Source organism: Panthera leo, chromosome B2 (genome assembly GCF_018350215.1).
Source record: "Panthera leo isolate Ple1 chromosome B2, P.leo_Ple1_pat1.1, whole genome shotgun sequence".
In the NCBI taxonomy this organism is placed as follows: domain Eukaryota; kingdom Metazoa; phylum Chordata; class Mammalia; order Carnivora; family Felidae; genus Panthera; species Panthera leo.
In genome coordinates this window covers 141,945,427-141,965,030 of record NC_056683.1, presented here as the reverse complement: position 1 = coordinate 141,965,030, position 19,604 = coordinate 141,945,427, and the positions used below count along the sequence as shown (strand labels likewise).

The following is a 19,604-nucleotide window of genomic DNA, read 5'->3' as shown; positions in this document are numbered from 1 at the left end:
ATTACAATTGAAACCACAGAGCAAAAAAGAAAAACAAACTACGGATACACTTGACGCCAATGGATCTCAGTCGTTATGTTGAGCAAGAGTTAAAAAAAAAAAAAAGAAAAAGTATGTAATGTTTGACGCCATTTATATGAAATCCCAGAACAAGTAAAACTAGTCTGTGGTGACAAAAATTAGAACAGTGCTGGCTCTGGGGAGTGGGTATCGAATGGGAAGGGGCACGAGGCACTTTTCGGGATGACCGAAATGTTACCTTCAACTGGGCGGTAGATACACTGGTTTATCAACTGCACAGTAAATTACGTGCTTGAGATCTGGGCAGGTATGTTATCTGTACATAAATTCTATCTTAATTTTGTACAGTATCACAGAATTTTAGAGCTAAAGAGATCTCAGTGAAGCTCTGCCCCACCCTTTACCTTCCGTAAATAAGGATACTGCAATCCAGCTCACAGATTCATTCAAGGTTATATAGCCTTCAGTAGTGGAGTCAGAGCAGGGGGCCTCTTATCTAAGACCCCACAGGCCCTTGTATCTACTCTTAGCTTTTCGCCACTCTACAGGACAAACCTTTAGGATCTAAAATTTTTTAAATTTACGATTTATTTCCAATCACAGCATTATAGGTATTTAACTTGGCATTCTCTTCAACACATTACAGTACATTCCCTGTAAAACCTTTTCCTTACTTTTCTCAAACTAGAAGAACAAACAAGTAAGCCAGGGAGCTACGGCCACCCCATGCCATCCACCATCAGTGCTAACCCTTAGAAGGTCTGAAAGTTTAGAAAAACTCCTACTGGATGGATTTCTTCTACCCAGAGGAAAGAAGAAAGGAAAGCTGTAATTATTGAGGGCGTATCTTCCAGATGAAAGGCAGGGATGCCCTCTTGCTGGGCTCTCCTGGTGTAGGTTTCAATGGGATTCAGCTGCAGACACAACACAGACACACCTCCAGAGGCACAAAAGAGGAAGAACACCCCTAAAGAGCGAGATTACCTTGGGAGTTTGGGTGATTTGCTAGCTCGGGAGATTTTGGGGGATTTCTTGGCAGCCCAGTCGTCACTCAGTTCGATGTCACTGGAGTCTGAGCAGTTACAGCTGTCGAGCATGGCGGAGATCAAGCTGTTGCCGTAGATTTCATCTGGGGAGACACAACCAGAAGACTCTGGGAAGTGGTATCAGACCCTAACAAGGATCACTATCACTGGAAACTATGGGACAGACCAACTCTACAAGCCAGCATTTAAGTCGAGAGTTTGAAATAGAAAGGACCAGAGCATGGTTTCCTTTCTACGTTTTTATGCTATTACATTTTCTAAGCAAAAGGAGGCAATTACTTCTACTGTTATCAAAGTGGACATGGAATTTTCATGCCTCTGTAATATATAAAACAGTTCTGCAGTGTTTACCAGGCCAAAAGCTGGAACGTCCCATCACACCAGGTATCTATCTGTGTTCGTACGAGTTTGCAGGCAGCCTGGGGACCTGGGCCGAGCAAGGGGCTTGCTGACCCAAGAACCTGCTGGGCCCTGACCTGGGCCCTGTGATGGCCTCTTCTGGTTCCACGCCTGCTCTGGACTAGAGACCTGACAGAGTCAGCTCCACTGCAGGGGTTCCCAGTTTAGTTGGCCCGCTTTGAGTAGCAGCTGGAAGGAATGCCTGTGCATGAGGCCTGTCAGTGGAGGGCCTGGGCTCTGCTGAGGGTGCCTGGACACAAGCTGCTAGAGATAATTTTCACAACCGGCCACCAGGCAGAAATTAGAGGTCCTAAGGCAGAAGCCAGTGTGCACAGAGGTTGGGCCATCACAAAACTGCAGAGTAGATGGAGGTCATATCGGACACCTTCCTCGAAATCTTTTCTCCTTTGCTGCCTTCCTCTCACCCCTCACATCCCTTCACTCCCCAAATGCTGCTCTACCCTCACTGCAGGTAGCCCATCTTCAAAATCACTTTGTTTTGCTGACAAAAAGCCTCATTCCCTCAAGGCTCCAAGAACCTTGCCAGGTAATAAAAAAGCTGAGTTGTCCAACTGCAATGAAATGATTGACAGAATCTGAGTGATTTTATCATTCAAAAAAGCTGTTTACATTTGAAAAGATAAGTGTGTTAATATAAACTAATCTCTAGTGTTTCTGAACATATGGAGGGGACATCTGTGAACAGGGGCCTCTCGGAGGCCACTGGAAGCAGAGTATGCTGTCTGGCATGCATGCTACCTGGAAGCAGGCTGACTGAGGCCCAGTCTGTGTGCCCACATCACCCTCTTCTTAAACTACCTCCTCATCAGAAGGCGTGACTCGTGAACACAGCAAGCTAGACTGGTGTGCATCTGAGTTCGATCAAATAAAGAGGCTTCACTCACAGGCCTTGAGCAGCGCTTTCCATTACTTAAGTTAGGAGTCACTTAGCCAGAGGAAGCTTGGCCCTGACTCACATGGGCATGTAAACCCCCAGAAGGTTTCTGTGTGCTCATGAGCACGGGGCCAGTTCACTGACTGAGAAAACTCAGTAACGTGTTGTCCACTCAGCTCCTGACCTGCTTGCTAATCCAAGATTTCACAGTTGGCTATATGTCATAACATTTGCTTTTTTCCTTTACTCATGTCTTAATCCATTTGGGCTGCTATAACAAAATGCCAGACTGGGTGGCTTATAAACAGAAATTTATGTCTCAGTTCTGGAGTTGGAGGTCCGAGGTCAGGGTGCCAGCGTGATCAGGTTCTGGTAAGGACTCTCTGCTTGGCCTGTAGTCGGCCACCCTCTCACTGTGTCCACACATGGCCTTTCCTTAGTGTGTGTGTGTGGAGAGAGAGCTCTCTCCCTTTCCTTACAAGCCATCAATCCTATTGAGATTCCGCCCTCACAGCCTCATTGAACCTTAATCACCCTCTAAAAGCTGTATCTCCAAATATAGTAACAATGGGAGTAAGGGTTCAACATATGAATTTCAGGGGGACACAATTCCACCTGTAGTAAGCTCTAACTAAAGATTCCTTTAAAAAATTTGTGGATTTATGCTAAAAAAAAAATGCTCTCATGCATGCTCTCAATTATAAAAATACACACTGGTAGTTTTGAGGAGTGTGTTAGGTTGCCTGGAGAGCATTTACAACAGCACGCACGAGCTTTGGAGTACAACTCCCACCTGGGCACTGGACTTGGGGGCCTTGCCCCAGACCTCCTGAATGAAGCTAAGGGGCAGGTCTGGCAGCCTGCTTTTAGAGAAGCGCCCCAGGTGACCTGCAGGGAGGTGGCCCATGGACCACATTCTGAGAAACAATGATGTGCAGGCTTGAAAGAGTTAATCAGCTCGTGAGAAATTCTAGGCTTCCCAAAGTCCGGAATCTTTTCCTCCTCTGTACCAGTCTGCGTATACCATTTGGTTGGCAATTAGTCATATTCTGCCTTGTGACACATCTTCTATTCCTGTCTTGAGGTATTAAAATCTTGATGTTTTGGGGCACCTGGGTGGCTCAGTGGGTTAAACTGCCCACTCTTGAATTCTGGCTCAGGTCACGATCTCACAGTTCGTGAGTTCGAGCCCTGCATCGGGCTCTGTGCTCACGGGGCAGACAGAGCCTGCTTGGGATTCTCTTCTCTCCTCTCTCTCTGCTCCTCCCGTTTTTTTCTCTCTCTCTTTCTCTGTCTCTCAAAAATAAATAAAAATGTTAAAAAAATTAAAAATAAATAAAATCTTGATGTTTTTCCTGAACTTTCCAAGCATTAAGTTGTCTTGTCACCCAAAGGGGTTTATAAACTTCCCGAAAGCAGAGATGCCCCGGCGTTACCCACAACCACAGGAGATTCAAAGACGACAGAAAGGGTAGTGAATACATACTGTTGATGTGCTATGCTTTATAACTTTTAGATTTGTTTAATTACAAAAATAAAGCACCTTATTCCCCAGAGGACTGCTAGCACTTGAGCCCATGTGCACAGCACGAGCTGAGGGATGGGAACAGTCAGCAGAAGCAGGTGTTGGGCCAGTGGTCTGGCCCCCGGCCTCGGTGCCCCATGGTACCCCCACCTGCTTCTTCTGCCTGATTTTTAGTGGGAATTTATGCACGTGGGGGCAGAAGCAAGCACTTCATGTCAGCTCCCTTCAACGTGCCATCTCAGTACAGGTTTTATAAACTTGTACACACGGCAGGGAGCCTCAGGGACAATGACCCTGTGGTGTGCGCCTTCCACAGCCCGCCCACTTTGGGCACTGCTCCTCTCCCTTCCCCTGAAGCCACAGCTTCTGCGATGCCCACTGCCTTCCTGCCCTCCTCACTTCGCCTTCCTTCCTTCTGAATCTTCTCCCTCCTCTCCACCTGCCTCCCTACCAGCCTCCAGTTCTTCCACTCACCTTCCCTGCTCTTGGTGCTCATTCACTGCATGAACCAAAAGACAAAAAAATGGACCAACAGCTACTGTTTCAAAGTACGGTCCTACTGCTCTCAACTTTACACGGTAACACAGACGGCAGAGTGCGGCCACAGACGCTGCACGAATCATGGAGGGCACACAGAGTGGGGGCAGCTACGTGAACTATCGGAGTGGGCAAGCACGTCAGGCTGGAGACGCTCACTGCGCCGTGACACCAGCGCATCCCAGGGCTTCAGGGACACGAGGGGCAGAGGCCAGTCTGATGGGTGGGAGAGGGAGCGGGGCTGGGGAAGTGGAGAGGATGAGTGCGCACCCATCAAACAAATCCCTTTCGACTTGTCCTCTCAAGGTCAGGCACTGAGTTCCCTCCGTCCAGGCCCTCGGGACTCCGCGGGGGAGGTGGGAGAGACAAGGCACCGGCAGCCCAACTGACAAGTGACTGGCAGGGAAGGCAGTGTTTCTCCCGCTGCTGCAGGTGACAAGCAGGATTTCACAGGGGGCAGTGGAACATCTGAGCCGGCGTTACTGCCGGCGGGGCGTGTGGGCCTCACAGTCACTAGCTTAGGACACTGGGCAAGTGTCCATAGTGCAAAGAGAAACAGCAAAGTTCCTTGGCTCTGGAGGCTCACAGTGTAGGACCCCAGAGGAAGCATGCAGCGAGCACCTCGAGTACACCAACTGAGTAATGAAGATCAGTATAGGGGAGAGTTTTCAGAAAGGCAGAGTGATTCATCATGCCAAAATCTTTATGGATGAGCAAGGAATTTTCCTTGGTAACCAGCTAAAAAGCGGTTAATGGTGGATTAGTAAGGAGCAGAAGGAAGATTCTAGTAGGAGGCTGAGGAGTAGGCTGAAGGTTTGAAGATTTTAATTCCATCATTCGCTCTGGGAGACAGAGATGTACCTCACGATGATTTTCAGCTTGTCTCAGCAGTACATTAAGGCCCTCGATAATGCCTGATAATAACTAAAAGAGGAACCTATTATTCCCAAAAAGCCTGTGCCAGCCTCCCCCAGACTGCGAGTTACGTTCCCTCGATCCACGGCCCCGAGCAAGCGAAGTCTTACGGGTGCTGTTAAAAACCCACCGGAAAGTACATTTGAAGAATCATTAGCTTCAATACAATTTTGGAAACGGAGCAGCTTCAAGGATGTTCCACGCTAGCCAAAACACAGGCCCACATTTCTTAAGTAAGCATTAACTTTGCACGGGCTGTCAGGAACACGAGTCCTCAACCACACCCGAAAACAGGGTGTGGAGGCCCACCTGATTTGCTATCTGTCCGGGGGTCCATGATGACAAACTCTGGCCGCAGCTTGCTGATGCGTCGCCCCTTGAGGATGGGCACAAGCCCGCCCAGGTACTCCAGGTAGAGGGTGTAGCACGGGCCGCCCACCTCCGGGTCGTCCTCTGTGCGCTTCATGGTGCAGTGCAGACGCTCGTTGCCAGCCGAGGGGTAGCTGACAAAGTCTCGCATGTTGTTGGGGTCTGGAATTGGGGGCTGGAGGCAGGACATGGAAAGAAAAGAGTACAGACAGCACTGATTACTCCAACAGAGCACTGGCTGATAGCTCAGGGAGTGTTAACCGTGTGATGGAGAGCAGCCATTCTCAACTGTGGGTGCACGTAAGAATCTCCTGGGAGCTTTAAAAAATACCTAAGCTGGGATCCCACCTCAAGCAATGAAACTGGATTCTCTGGGGGGTGGGCCTGGGCATGTGCATTTTCTAAAAACTCCCCATGTGATTTTAATGTGCAGCTAGTGTTGAGAATCACTGGTTCACAACCAAGATCATTAAGCAACTTGAAAAAACATCCCAACAGATTCTAAAACTGATATTTTAAGAAAAAAGTAACCTCGAACAAGTCAATCTGATACTTAGAAGCAGAGCTAGGATACAAAAAAGAGAACACGGGAAAGAATGTAAGGTGCCGAGGCCTGAGGTTAGGAGGAAAGCCACACTTGACTAGCAACTGGCAGATACAGTCCACACACCACCAATACACGGACTAATTCTCGAGTTGCAATCAATATAAAGGACAAGTGACAGCGAGTGCTGGATGGAGGTCGCCCCTCCTCAGCGCGGTAATTCAATCCTCAGGACAGGGTTCACTCTGACCATTCCCGTAACTAGTGACGGAGCAAACTACTCAAACTTCTAGGAACGCGATTCTTGCTTTTCTGAAGCACCTGCCAGGAAGTGAGGACTGAACCAAGCAGACAGATGATCAGGATGGCACGGCAGTCAAGCTCCCAATACCGCCTCTGCCACAAGAAGCTTACGCCCCTTACACAAGGCAAGTCTCTGGTGGACGCTTCTCGTGCCAGGGACACACTGCACTTGCAAGAATCCGTCACCTGGATACGCTCGCCGAGGAGCAGACATGGCTTTTGCGCTCCTGCTCTGGGAATCTCACCTGCCCTCCGGGAGCAGGCAGGCAGCCAGCATGGGGGAGGAAGAGAGGGGGGGTGGACGGGCTTTACCTTGATGGTGGGGATGAAGGCGGTAGAGAGGTAGGAGCAAAGGCGGGGGGGCAGGGTCAGCTTGCTGACGTCCTTGTCTTCTCGCAGGGCGCTGGCGATGGCCTGCTGGCACAGCAGCTGCAGGCTGGACACGCGGTGCTCCACGCGCACCACGTACAGGGCTGGTCCTGAAGCCATCAGCAGCCGCGAGTCCCGATGTCCCCAGCAGATGGAGACAATGGGGCGCTGCAGGAAGTGAGGGAGGCTATACTTAGGCTTCTGCTCTTGTGGTAAGAAGACGATGCAAGCGTGTCTCAAGTAAAATAAAGTGACTGAATAGTTTTTGAGAATATTGGTTTTAAAAAGCACAATAGATAACGAAATACTACATTACACAAATTCAGTATTTTCATTGGAAAGTAGTCAGATCCCCAGGCCAGAACACAAGGCACTGACTGGAATAGTTCTGTGAAGTTCTTTCACATGTATTATCTCATTTAATTTGGTATCGTAAAACCTAACTTAGCTCTAATGTCTCTGCCAGAAGATGCAATTAGTCTGGGGAACAGTAAGACACCTTCCTTACTGAAACTCTCGTTATCTGGATCCCTAAGAAATTGGTGGTAGTTCCTGTGGCTTGAGGCAGTAGTGGCAAGGAGGTAGAGCAGATAGCATTTTTGTCCCCCTTTTGTCCCAACAAGGAGCATTTTAGCATCAAATCAACACTGGGCCTGGGGTCATGTACCGTGTGGCCTGGGGACCATCATACAATCCCAGGAAGCCTCTCGTGTTGTCACGAGTAAAACGGGAGCTGTGAGGACAGAAAGAGAGGCAAGATGCCGAAGGTGCTTCTGGAACCGATCACAGGTTATAACCCACAGGCACTGAATCACTGTCACCCTCAGCAGCCCTGGAGCTAAGGAAAGCTAAAAGCTATGTGGAAAGAGGACCCAGTTTCTGCGGTGGCCACTCCAGGGCGTTGTGGACACCACTGCTTTGAACAGGCAGGATGAAATCCAAAGATGCAAGTCAGTGACTAGTTATATTGAAAAAAAAAAAAAAATCCAAGGCTCGGGGGTGCCAGCCAGGATCAACCAAGGAAGAAGGGAAGTGGCAGAGGGCTGTGATAGCAAAGCCACAGGAGAATCTGTTCATTCCTGTCCAGCTGGATGGGGCTGAACTTAACGAGGTCTTGAGGGGTTTCAAAGATCAGAAGTGGGGATATCAGATCTATTATAGGAATGACAGGAACAGAATTTTCATGCTTCAGTGACAAATATCAAGATAAAAGGAACAGATTAAGACACCTGCTTAAAATAGCCTCCAGGGTCAGCTAATCCGGGTTTCAACTTCAAAACAAAATGCAAGGCTGAAGATACTCCATCTTTTATTTCCATCTCTGTAAGCCCAGGCAGCCGTGGGTGGGAACCTAGAACTCAAGTGTGCGGGCCTCCAGAGTACTTCTAAAATACGCCTCCTTACAAGAGGATCCCACACCCGGGGCCGACTCCATACAGGGGCCTGTTAACTTAGAGTAAGCCATAATCAGTACTAAAGACAAAGCAGAGAAGGCATAAAAATTACACAAAAATTCCTTTGCTATCATTAATCCCTGTCCCCTCTGTCCTTCTGGTTTCTGCTTTTCATGGTAACAGTTGATTACATGTTTTGGGAGGATCTTACATAAAATTACCATTATGGTAAGTATGTATCGTTTATCCCTTTGTACAAATGAACTTGAGCCACTTATACAGACTTTCAACGTGGATAAAAATTCTCTCTCTGGGCAGCCTTGGGTGGCTCAGTTGGTTAAGCGTCTGACTTCAGCTCAGGTCATGATCTCACGGTGTGTGGGTTTGAGCCCCGCATCGGGCTCTGTGCTGATAGCTTAGAGCCTGGAGCCTGCTTCACCTTCTGTGTCTCCCTCTCTCTCAAAATAAACATTAAAAAAATTATCTCTCTTACATCTCAATAAGTACATATAACATCTCATTTAATCCTTTCAATTCTACCATGTAGGTATCGTTATTCCTATTTAACAGGTGAGGAAACTGAAGCTCAGAGAGGCTACTTAGTTGCAGCTAATACACTGTGAGCTACAATTCTCACCCATTTCCTCTCAACTCCACAGCTTATGCTCACCTACCACAAGATGCTGCCTCCTCTCTGTTAGCGTACGGATATAACCACCTAAAGAATGTATAATGTCCCACTAACAAACTTAATAAAATAAGAAACAGAAATAAAGAGAATTTGCCTGTAACTTATTTTTATAGCATATACTCCCTGTAAGATGTAAAGCAGCAAAATAAATACTGGTACCTTTCCATACTAAATTTTAAGGCTATATTAGAAAAATAAAGAAGCATTTACAGATAGAGCTGATCCTCTTGTCTCAAGGTTTTGAGATCTCCCTGATGTGGGGAACTGATTATTGTAATTCCTACTGAATGGGGGAGGCTTGGCAGTAGGGACATGACCTCAGGATACCCTTAAGTCCTATACACCAGGAGAAAGACTATACTGTGTATTGAAAGCTGCTAAGAGACTATATCTTAAAACGTTCTTCCCACAAAAAAGAAATGGTAATTGTGTGCCGTGATGAAGGTGCCAGTGAACCTTACGATGGCAATTCTGTTATAATATACAAGTGTATCAAATCCACACTTGTGTACTCTAACTTACACAACATTCATGTCACCTATATCTCAATAGAGGTGAAAATAAACAAATAAATAGGAAACCACACACAAAATCCTTTTATACCCTTTTGAATACTTTATACTTTTTTAAATATGTCATCTTATTTTTTTAATGTCTCATTTCCTTCTGGTGCTGATTTTCCTGTGCTGTTTATGGGTACTTCAGCCTACAAAACCCTCCCTACAAATGTTCTGCTGCTTTGGAAACAATAAGACTCAAGGCGCACATGCCACAGATGTGGGGTGGGGGTGTCTTGATTCAGCTGCCCCCCAATCAGGGACTTCTGCCCTCCGTCCCCGAGGATCAGGGGTGCCAGCAGAGCACGAATCCACTGCCTGCCCACAGAGCGCCATCTTCCCTAAGAACTGCCCACCTACCAGGATTGGCTGCAGCAGAAGAGAAACATACCAAATGTTTAATCCCAATAGACCCGGGAACAGATACGGGTGCACACTAAGACAACTCCCACAGATTAATGCTTTTGAACAGTTGCTGTCTGCTAGGGAAAAACTCAGCTGTAAATCTGCAGACTTAATCTCTCTCAAATCACACAAAATGACTATTTTTAGAACTGATGGCCAGAATTGTGAAGTTGGTAACATTCAAATCTTAATTTGTGTGGGCAAGTTCACATACTTTGCGTGTCTAAATCCAAAGCAAAAGGACAAGAACGTGAGCTACATTTCGGGGAGCATCAGTGTAGTAGAAATCTAGGGCTCCGGTGAGTTTGATGAAACAAGGACAGGTATTAGCTGGAGAGAGATGCTATTTGTATGGAGGTCTGGTGAGTGGTTAGCGCACAGTCAAGTTGACCACTTGAGGACCTGCCTGTCTCGCTGTCTGATGCCGATCCACGTGAGGGAGGCAAGTGAGTCTGCTCCTCTTCCGTCCTTGGCTATAGCACAGGGACTTTATTAGTGAATGGTCAGTCTCAGCCCCTTCTGGCACATGAAGACACGCCACACACTCGCGAGCCTCACCTCCTGCTGCCCACGAAGCACACCGCACACTCATCTGGGCATCTGTTCATCTACTGTGCTGCCAGTCAGTCATCCAGTTAGCTGTCTGTCAAATGTCCGCAGTGGGCCACACACATTCCAAGTGTTGGGGACCAACACAGAATAAAATAAAATCCCTGCCCTCGTGGAGCTGACACTGTGAGGTAGGACAGGAAGAGAGATGCACATCTCAGTCTCTCTGATGGAGAGTACCTGACCATGCCGATCATGTCAGGATAGGGGCCTTGAGAAAGAGCAAGGCGGTCGTTTCAGACAAAGGGGGGCAGAGAAGGCTGCTCCAAGGAGGTAGTTTTAGCAGAGGCCTGACTGAGACGGGCAGTCTATTTATTCTAAAAAATTGAAAGCTTCCTCACCATATTACTATTTTTGTATACTGCAGTGAGTTGCATGGAGTCCTCTAAAAATCTAAGGGGAATGAAAAACAGGCTGTTCTTTTCATATTAAAGATAAGCTGCTCAAGAAAGACAACAAAAGGGTTAAATCCAGCTGTCCCAAGAGAGGGACAGTGAGGCTGTCCGAACCCGCTGTTTCTGGCTGATGAGGGCTCCCAGCTGAGGACCAGGGACCAGCCCATGGAGCTGTCTGACCCTGTGGGTGCCAGAGGGCCCTCCCAGCCTCCTACAGCCAGAGCAGCTCTGCCCCTCCTTTCCACAGCTCCCCTAGGAAGTAGAATGTTTTCTGTCTTAGAGGAAATGCGTTCCAATGTCTAACACTGGAAGGGGATGTGTATAATGTCGGTAAAGGTGTGTACGAAGGGAATGTCTAATGTTTGTACAAGTGTGTACAAAGAAAGAAAGCCTTCTAGAACAGTTCACTGTTAAACAGACCAAGTTGGGTGACTGGTCACCATCAAACTGTGTTGGTGGAGCCACGGACAGTTTTGAATATTAAGCTGTAATGATTTGGCCGCTGACTAAGGGGCAGTAAGTAGTAAAAGCCAGCTCAGCATTCAGGCACCCAAACTGCAGTTTTAGAAAATGCACCATTCTTACATTTTCAAAGCTGACAATCCCAGGAAGGACTTTCTTCTTATCCATTTCTAGCAAACCATGGAAAAAGCACTCCTGTGGCAGCTTCGTAAGGATAGGTACAGGGGCACCTGGGTGGCTCAGTCGGTTGAGCGTCCGACTTTGGCTCAGGTCATGATCTCACAGTCCGTGAGTTCAAGCCCCGCATCCGGGCTCTGCGCTGACAGCTCAGAGCCTGGAGCCTGTTTCAGATTCTGTGTCTCCCTCTCTCTGCCCCTTCCCCACTCATGCTCTGTCTCTCTCTGTTTCTCAAAAATGAATAAACGTTAAACAAAATTTTTTTAAAAAAAATAGGTACAGTTAGTCCTCAACAAAAAGGGTCAATATATACCTTTGCTAACAGACTTTCCTTCTTGAGTACAGAGTCTATGACCATACCTGCAATCTCTCATTTCACTTTTCAGTTTCCACATCCATCTCTTCCTCTCCCTTCTCTCTTAACATTTTACCCTAATTATATCAACAAAGGAACCTTACAGAATATAAGCCGACTCCTCCAACATGCCTTTAATGCAAACAAACATTCATAAAGCCACAACAAAACCAACCAACCAACCAACAACCCAGACCCAAATTACTGAAGCCTGCAAACTTCAGTCAGTAATGCGAACTCTAAACATCTGCTGTAGATGAACAGATATGCAACTACATATAGATGGTCCCAGAAATAGCTAATGAGGTAAATTACAGGATTTTCAACTACAACAGGTAGAAAGGAAAGGAAAAGAAAGGAAAATGAATTGCAGTGTATTTCCTTTGAAGAGCTTCAGCCATGGGCATTGCTGTTATGAGTAAATCAGGAGAATCCATTTTAAAGCTGAGGCTGCCGCAAGTTTGTGCCCAGCAACGGCTTTGTACGCAATAACCTACAATCTAATTAACTTGGAAATAAATTATCCAATCTAAATTGCATTTAGTTCTTTCTATAAACAGCCCAATAAATTTCCCAACTTCCTTCCTGCTATAAAAATGTCCCTGCCCTTGGACAACTTGAAACAGCACAGATAACATGTAATTTTAGAATCATTACAGAAGAAAGTTGGTGCTCTCTATAATTAATGTTGTACTTGATTTTTTAAATTTTATTTATTTTGTTTTTAGAGAGAAAGAGAGCGCATGAGTGGGGGAGTGGGGGGGGGGAGGAGAGGGCAAGAGGGAGGGAGGGAGGGAGGGAGGGAGGGAGGGAGGGAGGGAGAGAGAGAATCCTGAGCAGGCTCTGCACTCAGCTGCAGAGCCTGATGTAGGGCTTAATCCACTGACCCTGGGATCATGACCTGAGCCACAATCAAGAGTTGGTTATTCAACCGACTGAGCCACCCAGGCACCCTGTTGTACTTGATTTTTAGTAACACCATTACTTTACTTTGTATTATTGAGGCAATTTTTTTTCAATGGTTTACACAGATCCTCAAATGAAAAAAAGAATAATTTATTAAAATTCTGAGACACTATATGGATATTTTTCCCCAAAGGATGATCAGCTAAGTTCCCTTCCTATCTCTGAGCCCCAAACACTTAAAATTCAAGACCTATGTTAGTTTCACAGTTGTATGTTACAGTTGGTGAGAACTTCTACACTGGATGAGGCCGTTGAGCGTCTACCATATTCCAGGCATTTCAAAGAAATGAAGAAAGTGTGGTCTTTGACTTCAAGAAGGTAAGACAAGTACACAGAAAAGTGTAATAAATTTCAGAAGTATCAAACATCCCAGGGGGATGCTTCATGGAGAAGAGGGGTTGCAGCTGTTGGGCAGATTTACATAAGGATGTGACCGTGCTGGCGTTAAGGATGATTTCCCCCAGCTGAGATGGCAGGGAGGGCAATCCTTGTGGAAGGAACAGAATACCAGCAGGAGGGGTGCCCTGAGTCAGTTTGAAGAGTGGACAACACTGAATATACTGGGAGTGTGTTTCATTACTTCAATTCACAAATAAGTTTTTTAATAACTGTAAAAGCCTTATTAACTCAGAAAGAGCTGGAAATGCCCATCCTCTCCTACCTGTCAGGGTAGGGATAGAAAGTCAGCACGACATCTGAGTGAGAAGGCACATAGCCTCCTGGTTCAAACTATCAGCAGAAAGCACTAAAAAGAGCATATGTTGACAACTGTCCATCCATCAATCCACCAAGCAAATATTTACTGAGCACCTACTATGTTCCAGACAATGCACCTGCAGTTTCAGTTTTGTTAAGATGAAAACGTTCGGAGATTGGTTGCGCAATAACGTAATACAATTAACAATACTGAACTATACACTTAAAAATGATTAAGACTGCAAATTCTATTATGTGTGTTTTTCCACAACCAAAAAAAGAGAGCTATATTTAAATAATCAATGTCTGCATCTAATTGCAAATTTCCCCGAATCTGGTATACCTGCCTCTTTGAGCTGGGTCAGGTTAGAAAAGAAGTCTCTAGTTTATTATTGCCCCAGTCAATCATCAACTCACTCTCAGACCTGTCTCCACTACACCCCACTAAGAATTTCGTCCTCCACGAGAGCTGATCCAAATCAGAAATGAAGTGGTCTACAGATCTCTGGGAAATAAAAACAAATAGAAAAGGGCTACCTTTCTTTCCCAAAGATTTTTAAGCTTTCTTACTTACTGTTTAACAGTCATTTAGCTAAGATGTAGAAGTACATTACTGGCATAGAAAACCTAACATCAGAGTGAATAAATGAAGATTCAGCACATACTTCTGTAAGTGCTAATTTCTGCCTGACGATAAACACCAGCTCCCTCTGCTTACTCACTGTCCACTCTTTTCAGTGGGGGATGTAACAAAGTATTTTGGTTAAAGGCAAAAACATGTTTCTCCCTTATTTCTTCTGGCTTACACTCCATAATTTAATTAAGGTCAACGAAAGATTAAAATCTGTCGAAGATAATTATAGGAACTACAGCCACCTCACGGTGTTTAATGGAGCCCGGAGAGCATACTAACACAGTGGCGTTACAATGAAGGTCTGACACACATCCTTACTTGCACAAGCGTGTCCAGGGTGAAGATGTGCTCCCCGCGGACATTGTAGAACTTGACCATGGCACTCTTCAGAAGAGGGCCATTGGGGAGGTCACTGAGCTGGGTCTGCCGTTCCATGCCAGAGACGGCCAGGAGGTCTCCCTGCGTGCACCACTGGGCCACCACCTCTGAAATCACAAAGAAGACAGTCAGCATGAGGATGTGACCCTCCCTGAACCTTCACTGAAGTAGTTTAGAAAACAGAGCTGCTGAGCAAATACAATGGCAGCTCTTACCCTTTCTCTCACGAAGACAATAGCTACCCATTTCTCTGAAGACAGTACAGACTCTATTTAAACAGGTGTCTATCACATGGATGGGGAGCACAGCTCCCTGACACAAAGCTGTATCAGGCCAAACCACGTGATGAAGCCGGCATGTTAAATACCTAACTTCAACACCGGCATTACCGTCGAGGGATGCGCAGAAATCTGAGGGAGCAGGTAAAATCATTAATCCCATGACTCTCCATCTGCTGCTTGTGTCCCTGCCCTCAGCGATGACTCTAAGAATTTACAAATGCAAAAAGTAAGTCACGAGCAAATTCTAAGTTTATATTCATTTGATTTCTGTGCACCACTGGGCAGATAAAGTTCAGATAAAGGACTTATCTGCATATGAAGGCCTTGACTTTTATTCCACATTGGGATGTTATGAGGGCTTAGAAAAGAAGATAAATACTTCTGTTGGATGGAGTGTTGTCAGAAATTGTCAGAAATTTTCACCCTGGAGATGTGATGCCCACCTACCAAGCCACTCGGTACCTATAAAAATGGCTACGAAAGGGTTTGTCAAATCCCAACGTGGCAATTTACTTATTCTGGCTGGTAAAACAAGCTAATAGTACTAATAAGATTTAGAACACAGTTCTTCTCCATCAAGGCCCCAGAACCCTATCTGGCTCATACGGAGAGCACTGCTATCCAGAACTCAGAGGCCTGAGAGAGGCTGGATGGAGCTGACGGCGCCCTGTCATGACAGGACACGTCTCAGAGCCGGGACCAGATGCCAGCAAGGCCTGGGCTCCATCAGGTCACAAACCATCACAGCACCTTGCTCTTATTCACACGCGGTGCTGACTCTGATGTTAGCAACAGCACATTCTGAGGTCACCGGTGCTCTGTGACTTCCTTTGAAGACCAGACTGTGGTCCCAGGACAAGATGGCTCTCTGGACCCAGGGAAGCGACAGCCAGCCCATCAGGTGAGCCACCGACAGGAACTAGAGACAGACGTAGCAGAGGCTGAGTGAACCCAGCTACAAACACAGAACGAAAAATCTCTACAATCTGAGTCAGTGAAAGCATCAATAAAAGGAGCTTCCCCCCCCCCCCCCCCACTTTTTCTTATAAAAGGATATGAATAAGGACAAGTACAAACCAGGAAATGAAAAATAAGTTAAAAGCATCATCCAAATATCCTGGTGAGTAAGATCTCAAAAAAGATGAGAGGGGGGAAGGCTTGAGGATTTGTGCACGTATTTCACTGTGCTCGGGTATCCAAAGGGCTCAGGTGCTCTGGTGAGAAGCCGGCCATGACAATGAAACTGAAATGACCTTCTCTGGATGACAGTTTTGGCAACACAAGGAAGTCAAGAGGAAGAGCCACTAATGCTGACAGGTAAAGGTGACACAAGCAGAGTCTGCGGTTGTTTAGGATGACAGCGTCCCTGCAACTGCATAAACGAAGAGGACAGCACCCAATTCCTGCGGTTCTGCCGCTAACCCGCTTCGGTCAGGTGGTGAGTGACGAACCCGCACCGTTCTTCTTGTTATTGTTTTAGTAAGATTCTTTGAACTTGCCCCTCAGAAAAGTGGGCTGCTGCTGGGCTGCTGTCCCCGTAGGGGCTGGCGCAGACACACAGTCCGCTCAGACACTGCTCGGCGACCAGAGGCTCTGCTCCCCACACAGGCGCCTGGGCCCGGGGAGCAGGAGTCCGCGCAGCCACAAGCAGACGCCCAGGGAGCTCGTCCCCGCAGTCACCAAGTCATACTGAGACAGCCATGGTCTCCACAGCCAAGTCATTGTTTAAAAGAGAACAAGTTCTGTAGGAGTAACACCACTTCTTGTTCCGACGATGACACAACCAGCAGCATCAAGGGCCTGAGCCAGTCCTGATGCACATGATGGGCAGGCGTTCACCAGGGGAGCCAGCTTACCCCAGAAAACCCCGTCACAAGGAATTCAGGAGTGGGAGTAAGAAAGAAAAACCACGGACTGTTCAGTGGCAACCAGGGCTGTGTGAGTACCTCCACAGGGGCTGAATCCCCAGGGTGGGACTCTAAAATCCTCATAAATTACTACAAAATCAAAGAAAAATCACATATTTATTCATTTTCTAGATTTCACTTCCATAAAGAAGGAAACAGAAGCCTAGATGTGGTCAGGACAGAAACTATCCTGTCCCAGGAAGTTTTTATAAGTTTATATTAGAATAGAAAATAATCCCCAATGCCTTTGCCTGATCTTTTAGTAATAATTTCACAGTTTCTAAGCCTCTAAAAATCTGTGTCAAAATATAAGCCAGAAGGAACGAACTAAATGCTTTATTCAGTAAGCCTCTTTTCACTTTTCCTGAAGCTCTCAGCAGAGTCTCTAAGGATGTGGGGAGTTCCAAGGCACAAAAGAGGCCCATCCTCCTAAAGCACTGATTTTCCTTGATTTTTTAAAAGTAATCTCTATGCTGAACATGGGGCTCGAACCCATGACCCTGATATCAAGAGTCATATGCTCTACTGGCTGAGCCAGCGAGGCGCCCTGCTCTTGATGATTTTGAAGTGTCTGTGGATTTTTGGTCTCTTAAACATTTTATACACAAAAAAATTAGCAGAGTCACACAATTCTACTTTAGCTAGACAATCTTATGGATCTTTCTTGGTAAGAGCCGGAAGGGTCAAAATTTGACTTGTAGTGTGCGGTGAGAAAATTTGGTCCTTTTATATTAACAAGAGCCCCTTGTGTGGAAAGTTAGTGCTGGGTCAAATACAGGCAGCCAAGTATTCGTGGAGAAAGAATAGCGCTCTTACCAAACACCACGTGTACTTGAGCTGCTGGTTGGAAGCCTGAGTGAGGTTCACGGGGGCCTTTGTCTCTTGGATGCCCACGTTAGTGATTCATCTATTAGTCATTAGATACATGTGTACTTGTGTGTGTACACGTGGATTTTGTGTTGCGAGAGAGAAAAGGAGCATGTGCACAAAGGAGAAACAAATTAAGTAGCAAAGTGTGTGATGGTAAAATAACATGTACTTTTTCCCTTTAATAACAGTGCTTCTGTGAACATGTGGAGGACTGAGCAACAGCGGCGTGTATTCAGTGAGGATGGACCCAACCTCTATCAGCACAGACCGCAGAGGCAGACAGCACCACTGACTGGAACCACTCTCCTTCAAAACCCGCTCTTGACTTTTACCAGTGTGGTGCAATGAAGTGACAAAAAGAGGAAATGCTGTAAAACAAAGAAACAAACCCGAGGAGTTTAAATTCTTTGATTTTAAGACAAATGTGGGTGAAATGAGCAGTGCCTTTGAGAGCTTGCTTTACGGCAACGGATGAAGTGTCTAGGTCAGAGTTTCTGAGCGCATCGCTGAATTGTTTTTTCCTTGAAGGGTAAGAGAATATGCTACCTCAAAAGACGCCACACCGGCATATAAAAACTATTTTGAGCTGAAGGCAACTGAGAAAGAGCAGATACAAAAAAGCTCTCTCTTTTCCCCTATTTGCCCAAAAGCAGGGTGTAAATTTGTGCAGGCACTTGCCCACTCTGCCCCCTGACCAGGAAGGACAGAAGCTAATCACTGGAGACAACTCTGGACCCTCATCAGCCCACACACAGCTCCAGAAGAATCTACATGACAAACTTCAGGAACTGGCCGTTATCTTCCATTAGTCCTCCCTGTTTACCTTCCCACAATCTGCTACCCTAGAAACTTTAAGTCCTTTCCCTTTGTCTTGTCACTTTTCCAAAAACGTTCTGTTCTGCTGTTAACATGCAATATAAGCCCAAGCTCTACCCACCCATTTGAGTTACTCATCTCTGAAAGCTTCCACAGCTAAATGCAATGCATGTGTTAATAAACTTGTTTCTTTTTCTCTAGTCAACCTGTCTTTGGTCAGTGTAATTTATAGGGTCCCAGTCAGAAAACCTAAGATCTGTAGGGGGAAAACAGTCTTTCTTCCCCTACATTCTCAATAAAAAGTACAGTAACTACAAAAGGTAAAAACCCCAAATAAGGTGTACTAATTTATGGTTCACTATGTGATAAAGAGAAGTCCCCTAAGTTGGGACACTTAGCAGATTCTTCTTTAAGGCAGAATCTCCTCAGCAAACATCTGCAAAACAAAATCACCCACCACCCTATGAATCTGCAATCAAAACACAGTGTAACAGGTGGCGGAGAAGAGGGTGATCACAGGGACCGTGAGCTATCTGCCATTCTGTGTTCTTTGGCAACAACATAAATTACAACGTTGGTGATAAAGCAGAAAATATCATGAGTCATGTTTGTTCACTGGAGAAGCTCTCTGATGATATTTCTTTGAGACAGTAACAGAGAAAGACTAACCCGTTTCAGTCCACCCTATATGACAAGTGACCGACCTGTCCACCACAGGACAGATGACCATGGACGGAGCAAGTTGCCACACGCCACCTTGGCAGATTCTGGCGATCTCTTCCTAGTATTTTACCCCATGAAGTTGTGGACAAAAAACAAAACAAAACAAAACAACCTGCTGCCGTTGATAGCACATGTAAGACTGAGTCCTCATAATATTCTGAAACCAAGACAGAAAGAGAAACTGCCTACATCCAGCGCCGATCGGATGACATCAGCTCACTTAAATTTTACCTAACTTCCTGCAATTAAGACGACTCCGTGCAAAAGCATGTCCCCCCATGAAAGTGTGAAAGATTTAGATTAGATTTAGATTTCTAGTCAGGCAATGGGAAGAATGCTAAATTTGCCTGTATTTTTAAGATGAA

The 19,604-nt window shown here is 46.0% G+C and overlaps 1 protein-coding gene and 1 long non-coding RNA gene across 14 annotated transcripts in view; one reads left to right on the top strand and one right to left on the bottom strand.

Moving 5' to 3' along the window:
• TULP4 (TUB like protein 4) overlaps positions 1–19,604 on the bottom strand; it is a 243,338-nt gene that overhangs the window by 18,348 nt on the left and 205,386 nt on the right. For 11 of the 12 annotated variants that reach the window (XR_006202924.1, XM_042940183.1, XM_042940178.1 and 8 more), the window contains 4 exons: positions 14,583–14,749; positions 6,867–7,091; positions 5,648–5,882; positions 1,006–1,150 (listed from right to left, as the gene is read on the bottom strand). Coding sequence is in view for 11 of the 12 variants with exons in the window: in XM_042940183.1 (XP_042796117.1) it covers positions 1,006–1,150; positions 5,648–5,882; positions 6,867–7,091; positions 14,583–14,749 (772 nt within the window). In the remaining variant the exon portion in view is untranslated. Of the gene's footprint in view, positions 1–1,005; positions 1,151–5,647; positions 5,883–6,866; positions 7,092–14,582; positions 14,750–15,031; positions 15,198–19,604 lie in introns of those variants that run through there. The other variant, XM_042940190.1, reaches the window with a different exon arrangement.
• LOC122220541 lies at positions 15,352–18,721 on the top strand. 2 transcript variants are annotated; one of them, XR_006202926.1, is made up of 3 exons: positions 15,810–15,824; positions 15,976–16,861; positions 17,889–18,721. It is a non-coding gene; the product is annotated as an uncharacterized LOC122220541 (long non-coding RNA). The 2 variants fall into 2 exon arrangements; XR_006202925.1 differs by having other exon boundaries at positions 15,352–16,861.